The 12,965-nt window shown below is 36.2% G+C and overlaps 1 protein-coding gene across 32 annotated transcripts in view; it reads right to left on the bottom strand.

Moving 5' to 3' along the window:
- Window positions 1-12,965, bottom strand: part of DLG2 (discs large MAGUK scaffold protein 2) — a 982,239-nt gene that overhangs the window by 189,502 nt on the left and 779,772 nt on the right. For all 32 annotated transcript variants that reach the window (XM_088159292.1, XM_088159294.1, XM_088159295.1 and 29 more), the window contains one exon: window positions 8,005-8,107. In XM_088159292.1, the coding sequence (XP_088015418.1) occupies window positions 8,005-8,107 (103 nt within the window). The remainder of the gene's footprint in view (window positions 1-8,004; window positions 8,108-12,965) is intronic.

The raw sequence follows: 12,965 nt of genomic DNA, 5'->3' as shown, positions 1-12,965 counted from the left end.
AAAATCACAATAAAAAATTCAAAGAAGAAAGAGATTGAGAAAAGAAACACTGGCATGGGTTCAGAAATAATGTCAACCTTATTCTGGTTCTATAGTGAATTATCCTTGAGCACCCCTCTGCTCACTCAGCAGCACATCCCCTTCTAAAAGGCCAGGACATATCCATACATGTCCTCGCCACTGAAAGAAGGTCTTGTTTTCTGAAAAAGCTGTCAGGTAAGGGCAAAACCAGAGTTTCAGTGAACTCTAAAACAGGGAAGAAAATTTGGAACAATCTGTAGCCCATACTTATCAGTTAAATGAGCAGCTGCAAATGCTAGTCCTGTTGCAAAAAGAAAACCAACTCTTTATTTGCATTCTCAACCACTTACTCATGACCACCTTAACAAAACAGCAAAAAGTAGAAAATACTGAACTTAAATTAATAAATTATCAAAGGAAAATAATTAATAATCTTCAGCATGAGGAATAAGCAGATACACTTTTTCCATGTGTCCATTTCTCACAATAAATATGACTAAGCACAGAAGACTACTACTAATGTAGCTTAAAAGACTACTGGAAAAAACTCCCAACCACCTAACTTCATGTTTTCACGTTTAAAATGAAAAGAAGAAAATATGGGTTTTAAAAGGAAATCATACTTTCCCTGCACTACATTGACAACTGTGTATTCTTCAATGAAGAATGTACTACTCAAGGAAATTTAAAGCCTGTTGATAGAAACAAGAGTTAAATATGGCTGAATGAAAAACTAAGTACTTAAAATGAAACATTCATGAAAATGGGAATTGAGAAAGCTCAGGAGTCTGTAAGGAAACAGCAAATACACTCTAGCAGAAAAGGATGACTACATTAAACACAAGTGAATCTGCAGAAAAACATTAAGAAAATATATCCATAACTTGTTTCATGCATAGATGCATAGTGAGTGATGACTATTTTAGACAAAGAAAAAAAAAATTTTATAAAATATTCAATGTTGTACGGGTTTCACTATATAACTCTACTAGGAAAGTGATCTTTAAATTTAACAGAGGAATTAAAATGTAACCTTTTGTGTCTCACGGAAAGCCTATTAAGACTTGACTTTACAAGAACATTTGTAATCCCTGGTTCTTCAGCTGTGGCATCTGATGAGGCCCAGAAATATCTGTCAGTACTGGGGCAATGGCCATGAACACAGACGAAGTCACTCAGGGCCTAGAGTTAATTTACAGTAGAGTGGAAGCTATGGTGAGGACAGCTCAGGCAAACAGAAAGGAAATGCTGTGAGAGATGAGAAAATAATTGGAAAGTTAATCAGGAAGATCTTTTTTAAACCACCCTTCCCATTTTAAATATGCTTTATGGGGGTTTTTACTTGAAGTAAAGATTTTGTGAAACTTGCAATGAAATGATAAACTTAAAGGCTTTTCGCCAACAATGTAAAAATAAAAGCAGTATATTCTAAATAATAAACAGCAATTAAAGACACAAAAGCTAAACTTAATGCAAAGGTCTTGCATAGCCAGACAAGTGGTTACTATATTGGCATTCATGCATTTGTCCAAAGGGTACCAAAGGGTACTTACTAGATCAAAAGAACGGCAGAAAATACCAATCTCAATGTTTAACCTTGTACACTAACTGCTGACATAGCCTGGAGCACTCAAGGATTAGTTTTGAACAATAAATACCATTTGGTGCACTACACGAATTTTTTTGCAGCCACACAACCCTGTTAATCATTTCACTAACACAGAAATCTCTGCAACAAAGAGGCAATTTCTTGCTTAGTGAACTCAGGCACTTTTGTTGAAGCAAAACATGTTAAAACCACAAGAAGGGAGAACTAGTTTTGACAGCATCATCTGTCATGCCATCCCTGGAAATATTCAAGGCCAGACTGGATGGGGCTCTGAGCAACTGATCGAGTTGAACATCATGAAGATCCCTGATCATGGGTGGAGATTTGGAAAGAGATGGCCTTTAAAGGTCCCTTCCAACTGAAATTGTTCTATGACCTGGTTAACCTCTCTTCAAAGGGCACTTCAAGGACAAGGGAGGCACAGGCCTGCCATTTAATCAGCTAGAGAAAATTATTTACTATTCTTCAACATAGTAAAAAAACCTCTATGGGTAAGTAAGAAAAGAGTAGAGTTAGAGATGCCACTGTATAAAGATGGGGAAAAAGGCAGCCTTTAATATTGCTATTTGAAAGAGTCTCCTGCATAGGAGAACTCTGGTGCACTATCAACAATTATCAATAAATTGAGATTTAAAATAAAGTTCCTCTAGTTTTGGAACAATGCTTCTTCTCTTGCGGTGTCAAGTAAAAAAAAGACCCAAATACAAGGGGAAAAATATACTATCATAATGCTGAGTTTTGTAATTTATATTTCTCATTCTTTCTCAATTTTCCTCACTTAAAAAAATGGACCAAGCTTCTCAACAAAATTCACTCACTGAACTTCAGCAGGACATCTTTATGAAATACACCTCTAAACTTTTTTTTCGTTTTTATTCATCTTCAAAGTGGTAGTATTTTCTGCCTGAGGACAAGGAGAGGAATACTGGTGAGTAGGACAGTATTCAGGGCAAGTATCACTATGTGCTTGTCCTGGTCATTCTCCTCTCTCAAATCTGCTGGCCACTGTTGGAAACTGGATACTCAGCAAATGGGCCTTGGTCAGATCCAGCTTGGCCATTCCAAGATTATGTTCTGTCCTTTAATGCACATGCATGAAATGTAACCCTAATATCTTGCATTCTTTGGCAATTGGATACAGCGGCTTCCAGATGAAAGCCAACTGCTGTAATGGAACTTTATCCAAGTAATTAAGCTACATTCCTTTTTAACAGCTGGGCAAAGGGAGCTTTAATATGCCTAGTCACATTTCAAAGTATAGAAGTAACCTAGACAAAGACGAATAAATACAATTATTTCCTTTTTCTTTCATATTTTTATCTACCTAATTCCCACAGCAGCTGGAAAGGTTAAATGTCTGAATCAGGAATCTATGTGAGTACTGTACCAAAAGGGTAGACAAGTGTTTTTACTCTGAGGCAGAAACAGGGAATAAAAAAAGGGGTAAGTGCTAAAAAATATCCATCACTTCAGAGACCTTCAGAAATGACTCCTGGATTTTTTCATCTGATATTTTCAAAAAAGTGAATCTCAGCATCTGCAGCTCAAGCAAATGTGTAAGACAAGGGGTATTATTTCATAAAACATAGGGCTGCTTATAAAAGTCAGGTCTATTCTAATGTACTATGGAACCTCCCAGAATTAGGAGCAAAAGAGTGAAAAAGTAAATTTAGCATTAGAGTTTCCAGGAGCTGCTTAGGTGCAGTTCTTCAGGAATTCTCTTAGCTATTGCCTGCAAAGACAGACACTGCCTCTCACAGTGTCTCTCCCTCTCACACTCCTCCTGTATCTACTCACCTCACAACAGGCACCGAGCAGCAGCACATTCAGAAACAGATAAAGCACAAATTCTTTGCCTATAATAACTTTTTAACCTCTTCAGTGTCAGCTGCTCTAATCAAACTGTAATCAATGAATGTTTTCCCTGCATGCAAGCTGTTAAGGGAGCTGGTTAATTGGCTTACTGGAAAGATTGAAAGTACATGAAACTTCCAATTGGTTTAACACTTTTCCAGGGATTGTTGTGAGGCAATAGCTGCAGAGGTACTGCAATGCAGCACAGCTCAGCTTGCAGACCACTGACACAGAATATTTTGCAAAAATCTTAAGGCAATACTTCACCTTTTCACACTGCTGTGGGGGAAAGGAACATGAGCTTTTTGAGACTAAAATGTTCAATAAAGCTTTTTAACAGCTTTATTAGGAGACAAGTACTCTGTGTGTCTTCACTCCCAAGCTGTGTCTTTCAGGACAAATTGTCACTATTTCAACCAAAGCTCTCTTTTCTTTAAAAACATATTTTAAACTTATATTAATTTTTTTTTCTTAACTCCTTCCATACTGGGCTGTACTTGCAACTTTTGCCATTAAACAGCAAAATGTCCTGAAGAAAAACCTGAAAGTATAAAATGTGTTTCTATGTGCGGTATATTTTCGTTTTAATTTCTACTTAATTGTTTAATAGAGACACACTGTTCCATCCTAAGATTATTTTACAGGCTCAGGTTTTTATTTTGCATTTACTTCATATTTGTGCAATATCTTAAAAGAGATCTGAGAGTTGTTAAGCTGCGGGGAAAGTTGAAATTCTTCTGATTATTAAAAATTGGAGTGCAAAACTAAATATAAATATTGGTTCGTCTTCTAATTTTGTTCTAAGTAGCTTTTGGTCCTTAAATTATCTTTGATTTCCTACCAATCACCCGCAGAAGCTGTGAGTTTCACAAGAATATAAAGGTTGTCTTTCTGAAGCCTGCATGGACTAATTAGTGTAGAATGAATACATCAACAAACTTCCATACGAACTGCATCCACAATGACTATTAAGAGATCATGATGCTTAACATTAATTGCACTCCATTTACAAAATACATGTGTACTTAACATACAGTACACAAGTTATTTTCAGTTTTTAAAATAAAAGTAAGGAATCACTCAAAAAGCCCAGAGTTATGGGCTGTTCCTAAATATGCACTTCTGTTGCTGAGCTCTGATTTTTAAAATTTCTGTGATTTGTTTGTCTCTTGCTCTTCATAATTTATCCATAATTTTGTTCACAGAATTTACATTTCTGTTTGTATTTTCATAATACTTTCCCTTGTCTGTTTCTCAGAGAGAAGAGGGAAATAAAGGTGGTGAGTGTAAATGAGGAAAAAAGGGATTGAAGAGCAGAAGAACTGAGGAATTGGTTCTCCATTTGTACTATCCCTTTTATTTCCATTAAACAACTTTGCATGAAATCACTGTTTGTTTCTTCTATTCTCCCTTTATTCACAGTATCTGTGCTCTTCTAAGCATTTTCACCAAGACAACTTTCATCTGAGGGATGAGCAGAGTGGTTCAGATGAGCACCATCACCAACCACAGATCCGACAGCATTCAAAAAAATGTTGTGATACTATTCTGTTTTGTCTAAGCTCATCTCTGCACTTGTGCATTCCAAACAGGATGATAAAAAAAGCACCACAATATTGATGGGAAAAGCTATTCAAATTGATGGCAAGCGCTAGGGTTATTTTTTTTATAGGAGTTACCATTCTTATGAGATTTGTTGCAAAGTCTCTACAAATAAATGCAAAGGAATTTCAAATGGGATTCTCTTTGAAACAAGGAAAGGGACATTTCAACTTTGAAAGCTGTTTCTATAATATTCATCCAATTTTCTTCCCACAGCATAGCATATTATTTATTGTTTTTAGAAAATACCAAGAAAAGCATACTGGAAGCTTTCCTTTAATGCCTAAAAGTAAGCTTTTTCTACACACAATTTGAATTCTTAATCATCAGCTTACTTAGAGTATTGACTGGTACTTCTATGATCATCATTCAATAGCTAAAGGGTTCATTGGTTTTTTTTTTTTTTTGCAATGACATCTAATGGTTTAATAATCTGGAAGACATTAAAAAAAATGTACTGGTTAACATTTGTAGTGGCTATTCTTGGATCTCCCCAGAAAAACCTGAGGTGGTAGTAACAACTCAGAACTTTCAGTGTGAAAATGGAAAAAGCAAGCTACTGGCCAACTTAGCTTATGTACTTTATTAGATTTGGAAGCATTTAAAAGTGAGAAGCCCCTGAGGGAAGCACAGCTGTACAGTTTTAAGACTATTTTATGACTATGTTCCAATATATGCAACAAGATAAGGTATAGTAAATAGAATTCAGGTATAAATTTCAAATACAGGACAAAAAGAGTTATGCAATAAATTTAAAATAAAGTAAGCATTTAGTCTTATATAGAGTGTGTTTGTCTTTCTGTGTAACCTATACATCTTTAAATAATTCCCTGTGAAGGATACTTAACTCTTTAAAATATTTTTCATATTTCTTTGCTGTTAGGGATTTCTCAGGATTTTTTTTTTTCATTTTAAATCTGATCTATGCAGTTTGCATTAACTAGAATCTCAGATTAAAATGCAATATTTCAGCTGTAACATAACACATGCTGGACAATACAGACTACCCTCACTACCTTCAAAGATTCAATCATTTACTATAAAAAGAAAAAATTTAGACCCTGTTCTTCACAAGCTTCACTCTCTGTGGTGTGTTTTGAGCTATTTGGCTGAAACAGAGAACTGGCTTTGCTTCACTGAGAAGTGATGCAGTTGGGACTAGTCTGCCCTCAACAGGGGTTTTGGTGAATGGAGCAACGACATGGGAAAAATGGAATAAACATCCAGTATAATACCTAATGGATTTCATCAGCATCATTTGAGTTGTATGTTCACCAGAACTGGATTTGACACAGGACCGAGCTGCTAAAATGTAGGGTACAAGTATGTCAACTAAAAGTTCAATTCTAATAGGAGAAAGCTGTCAAATGATGCATTTTTTTGTGTATTAACAATGGCACGGAACAACTGTGACATGCTAGTGATTGCTACAAGTACCCAGACACCAGGGTGATAATTGCAGTGTAAAATCACCAGACAGCAAACAACATTGCTGGAACTAATAGGAACATGGTTTCATTCAGAGCCCAGCACAAATCTCTATCTCTATTGGAATTGCTTTTCAATACTTCTTTGAAATAACCCTGATTATTACTCATGCATTTTTATATTAATATGTTCCATTTATTTAACTGAAGATAGATACTTTGAATTTCATTTGCTCTCATCTGCCCATTTCTTACTATGGCCTAGTTTATTTTGTCTGGTGACTCAAGTACAGATAAACTAACAAATTGGTGCTTGTTCCCAGATTTGAAGCACAATTGTATGTTTCTCTAAAACAGAAGCTCTTTTTCTCCTTGAGCACTATCATCAAGATCCAAAGAAATGAAAGAAAGTATCATATTGGATAAATTCTGGAAGTACTAACTCATCTTCCTTAAAAAAACTTGACTGACTGAGCATGTTATTAGAGCTGCTATTTCACCTATGAGACCTACATATCTCCCAGGCTGGGCACAATCAGGCAGAATCAACCTGAGAATTGAGCTAGAACTGCTTCCTGAAAAATGGTATCATGGTGCCAACAAGTCTTCACAGACACTTGTACTTGCTGTATTAATCTGGCAAAGACTTTAAAGTAACAACTACTGAAGAGGAAAACCACCTTGAGTTCCAATCAGAAGGAATTCCTCTCACAAATTCCTTGAGAACCTCATATTCATTTGGATCACTGCCCATGGACAACAAAGAGTTCTGCCCTTTAATTCTGGACTCCAATCAGTGCCTACTTCTGCCCACTGAAACTAGCTTAACCTCTAGTAAGATAAATATTAGACAGCAAAATTAAATGACATGCATCCTACCTTAAATGTCTAACATTTTGCTGAATTTCCTGCTGATCCGTTTATTTAGCAAGCTGTCATTTTCTCTAATAAGTAGCTGTTATCCAGGCCTAATTGCCCTGAAGGTACAAGGACGCTGTCATCCAAAAGTAATAACAGGAAGCTCTACACATTCTGCAGGAAGCATTTATCCTTGTCTAATTCCAATCTGATTGTTTGAAGCAATGTCAGATCTTCCTGGCATTTCTGTTCTCCCTTAACCTGTCTTTTGCACTACCTATTTCCAGGAAGAGACTAGAAAAGAACATAAAATGAGCACTAATGAGAACAAAATGATTAACTAAGCGTTGATTACTGTGTTATTATATGTACAGTTAAGGAGCGCTCTCACAGTTGCGTAAAACACTTCTAAAAGCCAAGCCTGTGACAAAAATACAGCCATTTCCTTGGGACAGAATCGTCACTTTAATTTTCATTCCAGATGACGGCTGACGATAGCTGGGAATCCATGACGATAATGACAATAACAACGACGACAGCTGTTGCTACCTACAACAGCCTCATCCCGTTAAATGAGTGGCCCCAGAGCGCTCCTCTGTTGCCATGTGCCTTGCAGGTGGTCATTCCACTTACCCTCCGGCTGGTATTGTGCTATGATGGTTACTGTCTGCCCCGCTCCCTTGAGCGCAGCCGCAGCCTGCTCATGGGTCGCCCCTCGGAGATCGATGCCGTTCACCTGCGCGGGGAACGAAGACAACAGCAGCTATGAGTAGTTTGACACGAGACAGGCAGACAGAAGTGGGGATCTACTGCAAATATCTGATGGATGTAAAGTCAGATGGATGCCCAGATGTAGAAGAAAAGTACAAAATCAAAAAGGCTGAAACTTCTTATGACCGGCTGAGAGGATACGCACCAGTACCATTCATCCCATAGTTTGACTGCGCTTATCCATGCAGATTCTCTGACTGCTATTTTTGGGTGTTTCCCACTCTACTGAGTTTACATTTCTGGTTATCTCTCCATCAAGCAATATCACTTAAATATATTAGGTTCAAAAGATAAATTTTATGTGATGCTTGAAGGTCATTAAAGAATACTGCAAGCAAGAAAGCTGCTCCTTCAGTCAAACTCTGCAGGCCCAGTCAGTAGCATCAGGAAAACCAGAGATACATACATTGTGTCTAACAAAAGCTGCTGGCTGCAGAACTTTTAGAGCAAAAACCCATCTGCTGTTTTCTGTTCATGCAACCCCTCTGACTATTGCCTGGAAATATCCTGTATCTTGCACATGACAGCAATGGAGTTGCTATCAGACACAGCTTCCTGAACTCTGGCTGTTCTACATCCACACATCTTTCCATATGGTTTCCTTTTCTTAATCATTTTTGGCTGCACAAGAAATGGAAGAGGAATAGAGTAGAACAAAGTAGGAAATACACGCCTAAAACTCAGGGGCAGTTTCAGAACTCTTTGGATTTGTATTTGTGATACATGTTTTGTAAGCAGTATCCCAAGGAAGAGACAGAATTCACATACAGATTTATTAACTGCTCCAGTAACTTGAATTCTGCTTTCCAGTGGGAGCATTACTGTCTGGTTGTACTGAAATATGTGAGATTTCTTTTATTTATGTATTTATGTTTGTATGTAAGTGTTTATTTATGTATTTATCTGTCTTTCTTCTCACTTCTATGGGTTTCCATTTGATAATATTTTAGTGAAGAACAGGAAGCTTTTGACATGTAACTCAGCAAGACAGAAATCCAATTCTGAATACTGAAGAAAAGAAAAATAATAGAAATAAAGGGCAGAGAGAGGAAAGAGAACCACACCATATGAAGAAAACATGCCAAAACACGAGACCCAAATTCTGAGCTATAGCAAATATTTGTTTTTATGTTTACCAAGTACGACTGCAAGACGGCTAAGCACATATTGAAAAGAAGGGTTTTTAAAATTTAAATTTTAACAACTTTTAAATGATTACAAAAATAAATTTGATTCCATAGAACTTTTTAAATAACAGCTATTATTATCTGTTAAGTTTGTTATGAATACATTTATTTGGGTCAGTAATGTTTAGAAACTGGCCCATCTTAACTTGCTGTCTTTCATCAAATTTTAGAGAATATGGTGTTTTGAGAAAACAGTTATTATTTACCATAGACTCACATAGTCATAGAATAGTTTGGGCTAGAAGGGAACTTTAAAACACCTCTGCAATGAACAGGGACGTCTTCAACTAGACCATGTGGCTCAGAGTCCTGCCCATCATGACCTTGAATGTTTCCAGGTATGGAGCACCCATCACCTCTCTGGATAACCTTTGTCAGTATCTCACCACTGTCATAAAAAATTTCTTCCTTATTTGCATGACAAAATCCAGTCCTTACTAGTATGCACACAACATACAGACTACTACTCTTAGAAAAACTAATTTGTGATAGAAATTATATAAAGCCCAGGAGATATCACAGCTTCTAATCCAGAAGACTACATGATGCTTTGGAACTGTTGACTGTACACAAAAATTATGAGCATGGGGAAAATACAACATAATAAACTTCATAATTTAACACAGGAGTCCTCAGTTGTCCCACCTCCCTGGGGTGTTCTAATGGCTGGTAGAAGCTTTCAAAAAACTGAGCCAAAGGTTCAAAAGCTTTCATTAAAGCTGTGCACTAAAACCTCTGGGAAGCACTCACTGAAATTCAGTCTAGGAATATATGACCCCAGAGAGCAATAATTAAGTGCATTCTAAAAGAACAAAAGGAGAGAAGCAGAACTTTCACTGCCGTAAAAATCTTCCATATTTTAATCTACAACAGTGAAAACACCTAAAGAGGAAGATTATGTCAACTAGGACTTTTCAACTCCTGTCGAGAATAGCAGTTTCCTGTAAGGAACACAAATCAGGGTACTGCTATAGAAAAAGAGGTGCTGTTCCCTACTTTTTCTCAGTGATGGTGTTATTACACTTGATGCTGCATTGCACTGAGCACAGATGTACCATCACTGTGGTACAATTATTCAATAACTGAGCACTATAGTCACAGTTTTCTGAAGTGTGAGCAGAATTCCTAAATTTAAGAACGGTGACATAAACTGTATCATGACATAAAGGAAACATCAGCCTTGATTCTGTGTCTGAAGAAGACAACTTTGAAGCCAAGTAACCTTTCCTTTATGAGAGAGCTTAGTTTTTATCTGTCTGCTTTTCCCTTTCATAACTGGAGTCCTTGAGAGAGTCCCACAAAAGCATAGGATGTTCTGAAGACAAGCTTAAAGGAACACTCTTGAATTACTGAGCTCCTGAGCTGGGGAGATGGATATGGATTATGTCACCTGGTCAGCATTAGAAGGTCCCAAGGGAAAAAAAGAAATTAATTTTGTTCAGGCTTAAGCTCAAAGACCAAGAGAGGACACAAGCCTTTCTTAAGTTATATAGGAAAACATTGTAGTGGTTTGTAAAGTCGTTAATAATACAGAAGATTTAAACATCATTAATAAATCCCAATAATCTCTCTATAGATAAAAGGAGAGAATGCATGAAAGAATAAAGGAATCAAATGCTTATTCTCCTTCTCCTCTGAGAAATAAGTGAGCTAATAAATACAATCCTAATAACACATAAAGGCTGTTAATGTAAGACAGGAATTTCACTGAAGTTGTTATACAAATATTTTTCATTTCTGTACAGAAAAAGAAGAAGCTACTGAAATGCCAGTGGACTACTTTTTGCCCTTTGCACCCTTGTACTAGAAGAAATGATTGCCTAAGGTATAAACACAACACATTGTAGTAAATGAATTTCCCTGAAATTCATTTCGCTTTTCTGTTAGGATATAGCTGGGGATAGACATTTGAGGAAGACTTAGAGGCCTGAGTGGTTGAAATCAAAAGAGCAAGGAAAAGAAATGTCAGAGAGAAAGTAACACATAAATTCTATCTCCTGCAATTTTTATCTAGATCATAATCAAGCTAGGCAAACCAGATTAAACAATGTTGAACAGGTAAATGACCTGACTACATTAGGTTTCCAAAACAGTGATCTCCCTCTTGAACACATACAGCTGCAGAAAAATATAAAATCAAATAACTGTTGCCAAATAGAGAGGGAGAGTTCTGTTTGCATGTTATTTTATTCACCAACAGTGACAGACTCTCACTGTAGGATAATTGGTATTACATTTAGAAATTACTTAAAATTGAGTCTGACTTTGCAAAGAACAAGAAAAGTAGATGCTAACTTGATTTCTGGGTATCATTTCCCCCTATTTAAAAGCAAATATAATCAACTCCCAAACCTTCTAGTTGAAAACCAGCATATTCACATAGCAACATTAAACCTTGATGAAAGCACCATTAGTTTATATACTTTAATCAAATTTTTACCGCCAGACCAAAATGAGCAAGAATTTGGAGAGAATAAAATAAATAATACTCTATCTTGCCTCTTCCTTCAAAACAATATCTTAATTTAATGTCTCATAATAATTGTGTGCATTGACATTTTTCCCTGACATGATTTCACTGCAAATTGTTAAATCTGATTAGAATTACTGCTTTTAATTACTTTAACATAATTTATGTGAAGAATAATCAGTAAAAGAAAATTTTCAACAATCAGAAAAAGTAGCAAATGTGTGCAGGAAGGTTTAATAAACATCAAAGGTTTTTGGTTGTTTGTTTTTGTTTTTTTCTTTTCCCTCTAATAAATGGGTTTGCTTCCTTTAGAATGTATTATACAATAAGCAAAGTAGCTGTTCTGAGCTTGACTGCACAGCCCTGATGTCCTGGCCCGGAATGAACTTGACTGCACAATTTCTGATGCCTAACTTCAAAATGAATTTGACATAATGGAAATAAGAAGAGCCTGCAGCTTATACTGAAGTCTGTCTCTTCTGCATGTTTCAAACTGGCAAAAAGCAGTTCCAAAGCTTACAAACAAAGAGGAGTGCTGCAATAGAAAATCAGAGCTGAAAACTACGGTCAAAACTAAAATGAGATGGAGAAAAAGATGCAACAGTAACTCACAGTAATTACTGGGCCTTGCATTTGTTGACTCAAAACAGAGCATGATATACTTCATTTAATACTGAATCATAATTGAACTGAAAGATCAGATTTACTTTTGGCATAGATTGAAGTCTTCTAAAATTTTTAGAGTTATGGAAGTAGGAAGAGTAAAGTATTTGAGTGGCCCATATTAGCAGAAATTTGATTATATTCTGAACACACTTGTTGCAGTCTGGTTGGTTTCTAGAAAGTGAACATGATTTGTATGTAGGTCACTCAAACAGAAGGTAGAAGAATAATCTGGTTTATTAAGCCATTTCTTTCTTTAGGTCACCTTATTTTGTGTTTGTACTGTGGTTAAATGAATACTTGGAACACCTTGTTGGATTGGAAAGGGAAAACATATCCTTTCCCTAGTGAGGAAACATAAACTGTTGCTTTTCATTTCTTCTTTAAGTTGTCACTGCCATAGAACAGACTTTTATACAATAAATTATAAGGTGAAGGAAAGCATTCTTTTTCCGGGGAACAAACAATAGAGAAGAGTTTTCAAGTTCTGTCTAAATTATTCT

The sequence above is a fragment of the Sturnus vulgaris genome, chromosome 2 (assembly GCF_052056855.1).
Source record: "Sturnus vulgaris isolate bStuVul1 chromosome 2, bStuVul1.hap1, whole genome shotgun sequence".
Lineage (NCBI taxonomy): Eukaryota > Metazoa > Chordata > Aves > Passeriformes > Sturnidae > Sturnus > Sturnus vulgaris.
The sequence above is the reverse complement of the archived record's forward strand: the minus strand, read 5'-3'. Positions and strand labels throughout refer to the sequence as shown.